This window comes from Lonchura striata, chromosome 1 (assembly GCF_046129695.1).
Source record: "Lonchura striata isolate bLonStr1 chromosome 1, bLonStr1.mat, whole genome shotgun sequence".
NCBI classification, from domain to species: domain Eukaryota; kingdom Metazoa; phylum Chordata; class Aves; order Passeriformes; family Estrildidae; genus Lonchura; species Lonchura striata.
The window spans coordinates 117,037,579-117,050,844 of NC_134603.1; the positions used below are offsets into that span (position 1 = coordinate 117,037,579).

General features: G+C 40.5%; 1 protein-coding gene across 10 annotated transcripts in view; it reads right to left on the bottom strand.

Annotated features, from left to right (window-relative positions):
• Nucleotides 1-5,112, bottom strand: part of RBMS3 (RNA binding motif single stranded interacting protein 3) — a 703,155-nt gene extending 698,043 nt beyond the window's left edge. For 6 of the 10 annotated variants that reach the window (XM_077787022.1, XM_077787017.1, XM_031503885.2 and 3 more), the window contains exon 1: nucleotides 4,083-4,778. In XM_077787022.1, coding sequence (XP_077643148.1) covers nucleotides 4,083-4,262 — 180 coding nt within the window. In that variant the 5' untranslated portion in view covers nucleotides 4,263-4,778. Of the gene's footprint in view, nucleotides 1-4,082; nucleotides 4,779-4,931 lie in introns of those variants that run through there. The other 4 variants (XM_031503883.2, XM_031503886.2, XM_077787027.1 and 1 more) reach the window with 4 other exon arrangements.
• Nucleotides 5,113-13,266: the final 8,154 nt, after the last annotated feature.

Genomic DNA, 13,266 nt, shown 5'->3' on the forward strand with positions numbered 1-13,266 from the left:
TTCCTAACCTACTACTTGTGGAGGATGAATGAACAAGCACTATATAGTTGATAGCAGTATTCTTGTAAATACACTAGCAGAAGGCTTTCAGAGACTGATAATCAGATCATGTGTACAGCAGAACAGAATTCCCACATTAATACTGAGTGCCTTTCCCCAAAGCACTCGGCTTTTCCCCTCTAGAAGCTCACACTTGGGTGCCATTATCACACAGCACTATCACAGGTGAGCATCCTGGGAAATAACATACAAAAAAGACCACAAAACACCTCAGAACTCTTGCATCAAACACTGGCAAATTGGTTGTGAATCAGAATACAATGTAGCCAGCCCACATAAGCTTGGTTTTGCTATAACCTCATTGTGCTCATTTCCATGTAAATACACAGAAAGTTCTTTGCTTTGGAGCTATTTCACAGATGGTTTTATATCTGGAATGTAGGTATAAAGTGAAAGCTCTGGGGGTGCTTGTAGATCATTTGTGCTAAATGATTTGTGCATACCAGAGATGCACAAGTCGTTCTCAGTATGAAATGTTACATTACCAAATCCATACCTCAGACCAGCTTTTGGAGAGCTTGGGGGCTTTGGCAAATGGAAACACTGTAATAGACTGGCTGTAGCTGAGGGCTTGAAAGTCCTAACTCAGGGCTCAGGGTATCACCTCTGGGAAAACTCTACCATCCTGCTCTGTGAGCTGTCATAAACTTCACCTATAGCCACCAGTTTGCAAAGGAACTGCAAAGCTGCCTTCTACTCCCAAAGTGCTCCGTGCGCTGATCCTTGTAAAGATGCAATCACTGCAAGATAAGCTGGAAAGAATCCTTGGTACAATTTAGGGGCCTGGATCCGTTGGCACCGAGTCATGGAGTGGCAAGATGGTGCGACAATCCACCCACACAAGCTGTCACAGGCATCAGCTGCACCTCCAGCCAGGAATGAACAACCAGGATTGCAGGTTGTTCTCTCCCCCAGTCATTCACTTTGCCATACTGGAGAATGTCAACATGCTTCTGTATATAGGATTAGACCTATATGTTTTTAACTAAAATAACAGAAAACATTGTAGGAGTGTTGAAAAATATTTTTGATGTGTTTTGCTTTAAGAGAAAAAATAGTATCCACATAGATTCAGCCTATTAGCTTTCTAAATCTTGCACTCTACTATTTGTGCTTCATTTTCTCCCACCCAAATGGCAACTAGGCTTTAAAGCACCAAGTACTGTGTACTTAATAAATTATAAAGTCAATCTTCATAATTTCTATTCCTATATATCAGTCAGAGTTGGTCTCAACAGAAAGATATATGAGAAATAACCTAGTTCTTCCTCCAACAAAGCACTTAAGCACACACTCCAGCATGTCAGCATCCCAGCTGAAGACAGTGAGATGTACTTCAAGTTACACACGTTTCAAAATTTTATTGAAGCTCAACAACAAATAAACTAATACACAGCAGGGAAAAAACCTTCAGTATCCATGTAAGTGAGACTATGGTAGTATATTCTACTGAAGTTCCATAAACTTAGGAAAATACTTGCTTTGGTTAATTCGATGTTCCTTTTGGAGGCAGTGACAAAAAATACTTTTATTAGAACATAAATATGACCCAGCTCCGTTTAGAAATGGAGCTCAGTGATTAAATACAAGATTTTCTTATAATTGAAGCATGATGCCAAAAAGCAAATCTGACAGTGAAATCATGAGACATTGCAAGATCTTAATATTTATGTAGTCCTAATTATACATTGTCAGGAATCCAGGTTCTAATGTCCTTTACAATTTCCATGTAGAGAGCTTACACTTCCAGCATGTATCAGTGTGCCTGGGAAGTTTGTATAAGGGCCAAAAGAACAGTGGTACAGTTATTTCAATCAATTTAGAAAGTTCTTAGATGATATTTCCAGAAATGCTTGAGTTCAGTTTTGTAGTTGACTTGAGATTTTTTTCACAATAGTGTTGGATTTTACTATCTCTCTAATGGTTTTTCCCCTTCCCATTATATTTCTGTTGCCAGTACTTAACCAGATATCTGAAATAGTTCTGCACTAATGAGAAGCACTGGTTGTCCTGGGACAGCATCCAGAAAAGATACATACATTTAGAGAGGTTTGAAATATCACAGCACATCCCAAAAATACAAGCTAGTCATTGCAACAACCTTGGCAATGGCAAACTTGGAAAAGTTAATAGTGGAATTAAAAAAGAGGAATATATCACAGTACTTTAGCATGGCTATAGATAGAACAACAACAACAAAAAAGAAAAATCAAAAAAAAAAGAGGTAGTACTTTTGTTTCCACATCCAGAAAGTACTGGCAGATACAGAATAAAAGAGTGCAATCCTGAGTCGTCTAAACACATTAATTAGCCACACCACAGAGAATCAGGCCTTCTTTGGTGTTCATTCACCTTGAGTCACACCTTCTTTGCCTTCCTCATGTCCATAATTGGTAAAACATTAGATTGTGTGGTACATCAGAAAGTAATTATTGAGCATGAATTTCTGCTGATGGCAGGGTTTTAAAATTCTCAAGGCAGTGGCAAAACGAAGTCATGTGTAAATGGCAACCTTGGCTCATTTTAATTATTTTGAAATAAAATATTTTTAAGTTTAATAAGTAGCACAGTGCAATGAAAGAGATCCTAGAAACAATCACAGACACACAAATCATTCAGCTAGGTACAGTACATGCAGTCATGGCAGAATTAAATAGTCATAAACTCAAAGGAGATGGAATTCTGTGTTCATCTATCACAATAAACCACCAGTTACCGTTTTAAAAATAAAGCCCTTGTATCCACCCTCTTAAATTGTACAGGCCCTGTTTAAATGATCCAGCGTTGATACCCTCTTTTAATTAAAACAATAGCACAGATTTTACCGAACAGTAACAAACCTAAAAGTGTAGGAGGCAAATGCTGAAAACTCGTAGTCTGCATATAAAAATACAATTTTTAAAAAATACATGAGAAATCTTTCTCATGACAACTGGAGTTCTAGTCATGCAAATATGTGGTGTAACATAGATGTTGCATTGATTTATTGCCCTGCTCGCTTACATTCCTTCATTGTGTTACTGTTCTCTTACACATTTGTAACGAAACCAAACTATAGTAAAACTAGTTGAACACGGTTCAAATCCAGTATATGCCAGCATTTCTTTTTTACATTACTCTAGGATTATAATCTGTTTAGGGGTACCTGTGCATTCAGAGAATTACTCGTATTTCAATAAAACAGAAATGGATGTGTTTTACACTGTCTAGCACACACGGATCACACCTTGCAACCATCACCGAATTACGATGAAACTTACACATTTATCAGTCTCTGCCTGTCACAGACCTACAGACACAGCAGAATTCATCGGCTTCAGTTTAGCAAACCAATGCCGAGAAAAATGAATGAAGACAGTGCCCACAGACAAAAGCACTGATCAATGCACTCCGCTGACATTATCTTAATGGCAACCTTTTTCCATCCCATCCTCCCTACTTTCCGAATCTCGCAGCAGCAGCCACATCCGCACCAAAGGGTGCGATCTGACCCATTTCTCGCTCAACTCCGTCACCCGCGGGCTCTCACTCGGCAGCGAGCAGCCGTCCCCCGGTCCGCAATGACACAGCAGGGCTGGAGGGACACAGCGCCCGGGCTCCTTCCCCCAAGTGACTCGCCCCTCGCCGCCGGCTGGAAGTCGAGGCGAGGCGCGGGGAGGGAAGGGGAGCGGCCCCGGGAAGGGCCGGCCGCGGCCCCTCGAAGTGAGGTTAAACTTTGGCGGCGGCAGCCGGGCCGCTCCCGCCGGGCGGGCGGGCGGAACAATGCCCGGCGCCCCGGGCCCGGCGGCGGCGGCCCCGCGCTGCCCGCCCCGCGCCCCCGTGTCCTCAGACAACCTCCGCCGCCGGCCCCCCGCCTCTCGCCGCCGCGCTGACAAAGGGCGGCGCGGGGCTGCCGCGGCCGGGCCCGGCGGCAGCGGCAGCGGGAGCGGCAGCGGCCCCGCCCGCCCCGCCGAGCGCGGCCCCGGGCAGCCGGCCCCTCGGGCGGGCGCGGCGCCGGCCGGCCGGCGGCGGAGCGGACCTACCTTTTTGTCCTCTTTCTCACTGCCGTGCCTCCGCTCCGGGTGGCCGCTGTCGGCGGCGGGGGCCGGCTCCGCGGGCTGCCCATCGCGGTGGTGCGGGCGCTGGTGCGGGCAGCCGCCAGACCCCGCCGCCGGGGGGATGGGCTCCGGGCACGGAGAAACTCCCTTAACATCCATCTCCATCTTCCAGTTCACTGTATTGCGAGACAAAAGCAGGCAAACACTTTCCACCACCCCGCGTCTGTCTTCTGCTTTCCTTTCTCCCTCTTTTCTTTTTTTCCTTCTTTCTTTCTTTCTTTCTCTCTTTTGTTTTTTCCTCCTTCCTCCCTTCCTTCCTTTTTCCCCCTCAGGAGGCCGTGACACGCATGGCTCTGCCCGCGGCTGCTGCACCGATCCGGCGGCTGCAATTCTCCCCTAGATCCTCCAGACTTTTGTATCCAGCGTGCGTGTGTAAGAGTGACTGTGTGTGTCTGTGTGTGTGCGTGTGCGTGTCCTTGGCACGGCGGCCTTCAATCGCCCCGAAACAGCAAACGCTAACTAAGCAGATCTCTCGCCGCGAAGATCAACTCCCGGCCCCAGCCTAATTGTGGTGGTTATTTACTTTACGCTATCTGTGTCCCAGGCCCGGACAAGCCCTCCCGACTGCAGCCCTTTGAACAAAGTTAACTGGAGGGAGCCGAGGCCGGGGAGGGGGTGGGGGCGAGGGGGAACCACCGGGGTTTAACACGGGGGAAGTGACAATAACCCGGTAATGTCAAGTAAAAGTTAAACCTCCCCCTTCCTCCCCTCCCCCTCCCCTCTCCACAGCCCAGGCAAGCGCAATACAGCAAAGCAAAATAAGCGATTTCAGACCTGTGCAAGGTGCTGGTGGCGAGAAGAGAGGAGCATTTACCCGATTGTTGCTTTTATTTTATTTTCCCCTCGCCTCTCCCCCCAGCACCACCCGCTATTGCAAATGTGGACTCCTTGATGTTAATCTCCTCTCGGCGGTCTGAGTCTATGCGTGTGACTGGAGCTCCCTCTCTCTCAGGCTGCCAGCGCCACGCAGCACTGCACAAGGAGAACTGAAGTAAGGAGAAAAACAAGAACAAATCCAGGCTGGAAATCTAAATCAGTGCTAGCCACCACTCTCCGATTTTATCAACACAGATAAAAGAAGAGAAAGGGGAAAAAAATTCGTGTGTAAGCTGCTAAATCTGTTGTGACCGCAGCACACTCTGGACAGTTTTATTCTTTGTGTTATCTTCCTTCTCAGACTGAAGTTAGACATGATAGAGAAAAAAAATGCAATCTCATTAAGAGTGGTTTATACCAAAACAAGAGCGAGATCCAAGCCAACTCTTTAACTATTGCCCTTTTCATTTCAAAGAGATGAATGGTGAGCACAGACCTGATCACTCTTAAATCAGGACACCATCAGGTGACCAGTCTGCACTTCTAAATATAAAACCTCATTGTCCTGAGGAGCAGCTGCTCTGGAAGTTAACTGGAAACATCTCCTAAGAGCCTGCAGTGCAAAGATCTGATCTATACATCATCCAGCTGATGCATGTACTGACCTCTGCAACAGTGACTACCCACTCTGCAGAGATACCAAGCCATATCCTCAGGAGCTGGTCTGTTTTACACCAAGAGAGAACCTGTCCCAGGGTATTTTGGGAAGCAGGTGACTATTTGGTACTTTATGACACCCTTTTATTCCTGGCCTTGGGTTGTGTTATCCCCAAGAGTATTGTTACTGTGGGAACCTGAACAGTTCTTATTGTTACAATATATTCAGACAAAGGGCAAGAGCTAACCTTGCAATAGAGAAAAAAAGTCTTTGTCACACCAAAGCTGTATTTTTTAAAATACACATCTCTAAAGATCCTTTTATATTATTCTCAAAGTATGTATTTACAGTCCCTACTGTTTTCTCCGATTGGTGCAAATGAGGAGCCTTTCTACTGAAATTACCAGCATAAATTTTTAAAATCGAGGTAAATAATTAGACAATCAAGCCATATATATTAAATTTTATAATCAAATACTTCAGACTACTTACAGTCATCCATTTGCCATCATTGCAAGAGGCTTTATTGAAAAGCTACATTTTGGGGTAGAAAGCCTTACACCTTTCAGACACTCTTGCAGTTCTGGTCTCATAAGCAAAAAGCAGTACTAACTGCAGACAGGCACTTTGGAGGGGAGGCTGCAGAGCCACAGTGGCTGTGGAATGTGTACCAAGGTGGACTTGACAGCAGAATTGCCCAGAACAAAGCAGTGAGCCCACATAGCTGATAAACCATCCCCCTGTCTGTCCACCGGCACAGTCATCCCCTCCTTCCACAGAGAAGAAGTCATGCAAGGAGCAAACTTCTGTCCTCTAGAGCTTTCCAGTCAAAGTTCTCCCAGTATCATAGGTTGGAAAATGGCAAAATAAAAGTGAAAATAAATATATTGCTTGTTCAGGCACTACTGTACACATTTTTAAAAACATCTGATAAATTACATAGAAAATTTCCCATGGTGGCTAATACTAAATAATCCTGTTAGAAAATAACAATTTCCAATCTACAATCTCAAGGACTGCAAAGTAAAATTCAAAGCAAAACCAAGCCACCTAAAAATACAGAAAAACTTACCCAAGTACAAATATTTGTCAATGGGCTCTGAAGATTACTGGAGCTGGACACTGGCAGAGAACCAAAGAAAACTAATTCCAGTGGTGGGGGCTCTAGACTCAGGAAGTTCTGCTCCTAATCCTAGAGAGTTTAACTCCCAAAACCAGAAACTTCTGGGATAGTTTAAGTAAAGATGATCATATATAAGAACAAAAGGGCAGGCCCTAGACTATATGAAAATCAGTACAAAGTTTTGCATTTGGTTGCTGAATTTCAAACTTCCCTTTCTTCTTCTTTTTTACCCCATCTTTCCTGTCTGTGCTGCAAGAGATTTACAATCCTATTGCAAAAATAAAATTATTAAAAACAATTCATCATAACAGTGTTCTCAGTTGTTCTCTGCACAAACTTGACTGTTGTTATTCAAAGGATTTCTAGATAACTCTAAGTAGAATATGCTTTTTTTAGGCTAAGATAAAGTTCTGCATAATCATTGCAAATCTCAGTGAGAGAAATTAAGATCTCCAGGCCAAGCACAGGCACATTTTGAGATAGAAACAGTAACTACAAATCTAGAAACACTAACAGATTGGACAGGAAAACATGATCTGCACCAGCAGCCTGGAGAGATGGGAAGCATGACCTCCTTCCAATCTATTAAGTGTTTCTTCTGAAGAATGGAACTACAGACCATGATCATGCAATGAGCTAGAAAACTGAACAGTTCATTGGCATTGCCTAATGAACAGGTTTTGGAACCTTCAACTTACTTGGTACATACACTGAACTAAAAACACAGAATTGTATTTGGAGCTGAGGTGGAAGGCTGGTGAACCATAGCATTTTACCAAATGGCAATGGTCTTAGAAGAGCATGCATTTGAGAAGCAGAAAGCAGGAAGTCTCACTAGAGGGCAAGCCAACCCACACATAATAGGATGAGCCCCTAAGAAAACAACATTGTGTTGTATGCTTCTCAGATGTCCTGACAGACTGAAAAAAAATAGCAGGGATCTTTCACTTATGTGTGCTGTGGTAAACCAGCATATATTTTAGTTTCTATAGAGAATAATAAAGTGCATTGCTGAATGTGGACTATTACCATACACAACATATATTAAGGATTTCTGTGCTCAGATCTATTGTACATTTTTCAAGAGAAACAGCATTAAAATATTGCTGGTGAAATCAATACTATGAGTCATTAACACACATTCCATGCTCTTGCATATTTTGCAGTTGTGTGTTGTACTGTAAAATGGGTGTAGGTGACTAAATAGACTCCAGAGACACTGATGTTCTAAAATGCAAAAGGAAGACTTTCATGACCAAGTACATTCTTAGCTCAAAAAATTAAACTCAGGGAGTGATGACAATATTAATTGAATAACAGGCCAAGAATTTGAACAATTTGATGGAAAGGGTCAAAGACTTCTAGAATCCAGTGTAATTTTTATCTTCTTATTCTTGGTTATGATCAGATGATAGTAAAACATACTGTGCACCAGCATGGCAGGGATATTCTATGTAGTCCTAATTAATAAGGGTAGAAGTGGTGAGAAGACATGCACAAATTAAATAAGTTGCCTAAGATCATAAAGTAGTTCAGCAGCAGATTAAAAAAACATTATTCCCCTTTCCACAATCTCTTCTTTTGGTCATTTATTTGTTTCACTTAGCAATTTGCCACCTCTTATGAGTAGTTAGGATCACTGCACAGAAACTAACTAAAGCATTTATTGATATTTCCTTACATAAGAATTAATGTTCAAAGATATTTTCAGGTCTTTCTCAAGCACATTTACATTTACATTAATGTGGATGAACTGAAGATGTTGCATGTAAAATGTACAAAAGTGGCTATTACAAGTTTGCAAGATTTATGCAATCTTTATAAAAATGCAGCTATCAGAGCATTTTGCTTTCTGCTGCCTCACAAATCTCTTGGTTCAGGATTCATCTATCAACTGCATACAGCATTTGAATAATTTTGACCTTTTACCACCCTTAGACAATTCAAATAAAAGGTTTCCTGTTGTCAGCACAAGCTTCTTGGGGCCTCACTCAACAGTCTTATCTGTCAACTTGCATTCTAGGCAATTTCATTTCTCACTTAAGAGTTGCAAGCAGAGTTGCTTTCTCATGAAGGCTCTGACTTTATCGATAATTCTCTCCATACTGTACCTTTCAAAGTGGCTAATACAAATATCCAATGGGTCATTTTCCCACTCATCGATCTCTGCTTCTGCCTTCTTAGGTGCTTTACTGCAGGTAAGGAAACATTTGGTAACCTGGAGACTTGTGTAATTTTTGAAATCTATCTATGCTGGTATTTTCTGTCTCAGAAGTCTCTAATTTTATGTGCTTAATAAATGCTATCCTAAAACAATTACATTGCACTGGTATATAAAGATATGCTGTAGATGTTCATAGAGAGTAAAAGTTGAATATACTATTTGAATTTCACCATTATCTACACAATCCACATGAAAATTGATACATCACAAGCTACATTTTCAAAATCATCGTATCTTCTAGCTTTTTTAATCCACAATTTTAATTCAGTTCTCCCCTTCATTCCAACATTTTTACTCACAGATCCCAAAACCACAAAGAATGGCTGCACAACTCAAGCCTTGAATGATGTTTTTTGACACCTTTAAAGACTAACTCAGTTCCTTTTTTGGAATAAAGAATCCTGTAACCCTTGGGAGATCTACTGAACTCCGACATCTCCTCTTCTAGAAAACCATCAAAATAGAATTGATAGCCTTAATGACTTTTAAACATGAACATAGCTCCTTTTAGTTTAAATTCTACATGACTGATGAACAAAACTATTCTCTGGCCATAGCCAGCTTCATCTTCCCTGCCCAAGACAATGAGAGAAATGGCCACGCACTCACTTTCCATAGCAGCATCATGATTTCAGCACACAAGTATCTCTTCTTTTTGTGTGGAAGGCTTTATTCACCTCAAAATTGTTATGTGAAGTTGAAAGAGAAGCAGCTATTTGTGCTGACTTTTCTGAGTTGGTCTGGACTCCTAGCTAGTCAGGATGGCACTGGGTGGGACGAACAGGCCTAACCTGGAAGACTCAAAGAGAAGAAAGGAAGCTCTGAGGGAAATGGGTGGGCAGCAAAGCCACATTTGTTTCACACACTGAAAACATCTGTATTTCCCCAGGTGAATTACAAGCTTCAGTCTTCTCGGTTCCTGTGGTAAGTCTGGATCTGTGTCAAATTCAAAAGTTTGATGTAGTTTTCAGTACCTGGAAAAGGAATATCTCCACTGAATTACCTTAAGTTAGAAATTGGGAGGAAAAAGTAATTTGTCCCTATAATAATTTTTAGAAACAAACAAAAGGGAGATGCTTTAAAACAACAGAAAAAGAATTTATCTAGATAATTTCTTAATGGATGTTATTTCTTCATTGATAGGGAAGAAGCTTACAGAAGTAGACAGAGGCATGATAATGTTCTACACAGGATAGGACATCTCCAGTGGTAGCCAAGGTTGGTGTGCAAGAACTGAAGTTTGGAGTCACATTAACAGGGAGAGATGGAGACAAGATGATGTGTGGGCTAAGCCCTTAAGCATTTCTGCTTCACCAGCTGGTCTGAAAACCACACACAGCCTTGCTGTGTAGAGTGCAGAAGAGATTTGTGGAGGAACAAGTGCAGATATTAGAAGCACCAATTCCTCTCTGAGCTTCCATGCCATGGAGTGCCTTTATATTTGATATTCCCAGTGGAATCGTATGGAAACATCATCAGAACAGGAACATGCCATGGAATAAGGAAGAAGCCCATAACAATTACATTTTCCCTTTTTTTTCTTGTGTTTTGTTTTTTTTTTTTTTTTATTATTTTCAAATCTCTTTTCATAGATTCTGTCTCATGTAGTAGGGTGAAGCATAAGGACTCAATGTGCTAATAGCATCTTCTCTTTTTTTCATAGCAGACTGCATATATACATATGCAAATACAGTTTTGAGCTGGGATGATGGGTTTTGTTTAAAACTGTCAAAATGATGTCTGGAAATTTTTCTTATGATGGAAATAGATGAGTAATCCATTTGGTAGTATCTGTGAAAACAATATGCACAAACTCACTTTTTAAAAATGTTTCTGCTTTTAATTCTTAAATTAATGCATACTGCTCATTTTGACTATTTCTTTCAACTTCTCTTTGCTCTCTGGTCCTGCTGAGATATACCCCATTCTCTCCTTGCTCTTTCTACAGATTGGGAAGACATTCAAACTCATCAAGCTTCTTAGAGTAAAAAAACCCAAATTGTTAAGCATAAATGAGACTGAACACAATTCACCACATCTTCTTAAGGCTAAGAATTTATAAGAAGTGTATACATTATCAATTAATCTTCTATTCAAATGCAGGGACTTGAGTACAGGATTTTCCAGTTTTGTCCACTATATTCAGGCCTTAACCTGCAACTGGTTGAATCCAGTGAGACAGAGACTGGATATTTAAACAGTATATTCTTAAGCACTTTAATTAATATTTAGAAAAGAGTCTGACTTTGCTTTCTCTGCCTATGATAAACCTGTTTTGATGCCATTTTTACAACTACAAGGTGAAATAAAGGACATTGTGAAGAGGAAACACAAAATCCAGAATTTCCCTTTCCAAAATAATTTTAAATTCCATAAATAGTTTCAATATATCTATACTTTGGACCTAGCAATGTCTCCTCAATTTTAAAAGCCATATTTTCATTATTTCTGCTTTTGTTGGATACTATAGAGAAAAAAAACACAGAGTAAAATTTTGAAAGAAAATTTGCTGAGTGGGCTATCATACATTTTCAAAAAGCAACCTGAAAAAAATATTTTTAATTTTTCTACTCAGAATTGTAGAGTTTAAAATAGACATTTGAAGGAGTAAGTATTAATGAATACAATAGTGAAGAAAATTAATGAGGAAATGAGAAGACTAGAAGATGCAAAAACCTAGGAAACTGATGAAAATTAAAAATCCTGCAAAAAGTTTTCTGACTCTGAATGGCAAACTCATGAGAAATGAAAGATGAATGCATCAAAAAGAACATCTTTTTGTTCCTTGAAAGAATAGGTTATTGTCTACTTGTATTTCTTGGACACCATCACTGGTAGTTCACTCACAAAATAACAATGGAAGACACATCCCTGCCCCAAGGAATGTACAATCAAAAGAGCCAATGGAAAGATGTCCAGTCATTGCAAAATGAATAGAATTAGATCAAAAATTAAGCAAATGTACTTAAACACCAACACTTCCCAGCATATTAGCAATAGCTCAGCAAAAGACACCAGTCAGCCTAACCATTCAAAGATAGATGTTTTGATGACAGATTAAAAATAAATAGACATGGTAATGGATATAAAGAAAATAAACAGAAGTTGCAAGGAAATGGTTTGATTTAAAAGCTGAAGTTCTCAGGTCAAATATGCTGTCAACAGGGTATGACACTTAAGGTCTCAAAAAACACTCAAAGCTAAACTTCAGCTCTGTGTATGCAAATCACTGGTGTGTGTGGTTGTTTATCACTGTCACTTGTACAAGAAATTGATAGAATTTACATCTGTAAAAGCCTGTTTGTGCTTAGTTTGTATTCAGTTAGCACATACAGCTGAGGTTTGTATGCATATCTGTATATTTTATCATTTGCTTGCAGAAAAAGCAGTGCTCAAATTGTACCTGAAAAATAGATGTCATATTTGGAAACTCTGGTTCTGAGTAGTGCTCAGAAAAAGCAAAAAAGTCCCAATACAATGGTTCAGACAGAATCTAATCTATTTCTAGCAATGACACCAAAATAAGATAACACAGTTTACAATCAAACAGGACGCCAGACAACATGCAGATGTTAGAGTATGTTTGTCTGTTTCCTTTCTTGTGCCCTTTAATTGGCAATGAAGTAGTTCATAATTTGACAGTTGTTAGAGGTCACTTTACATCAGAGAAGGTTCTAATGCTTTGCTACAAGTAGACACAATTCATAATTCTCAGTACTCTTGTTTTATCCTGTCATGAAGAAGACTCATGGCGTGTCTGCTCTTTACAATGGTGTCAGTCATGTAAACAGAACCAAAATTCCTGGATCAGGAGAGGTGTGAGGCTGAATTAGTCAGCTAACCATCTTTGGCATTTACCTAGGCCCTTCACCAAATTCTGTATCAGCACAGTCCAAACTATCCCCAGTGCACAGGGATCTATTGGCCTTTGTGTATTTGCAATTAATATATATTATTCTTATATTTATTCATGCTTCACAGGGTATTATAGTAAGATCTAGATAAAATTTGTTTAGCATAAGTGCTTAGATTCTGAAACATAAGGCCCAGCTGCCAAGGAGAAGAGTGGGACTATAAAGCTGTTCACTGTCCAGTTTAGTTCTTTCATTTGCCTCTAAGAGACAATAAACCACATTCTCTCATAGTCTGGGAGTTTATCTATACAGCTTTTTATCTTGTTTCATATGAGCACCAGAACTCACAGCCCCAAAAAATAGTTGAAGTCAGAATCCAACAGCAATCCAAGAGATTATGTTCTTACTTCTGCATCAGCCACTTAATCTATTCT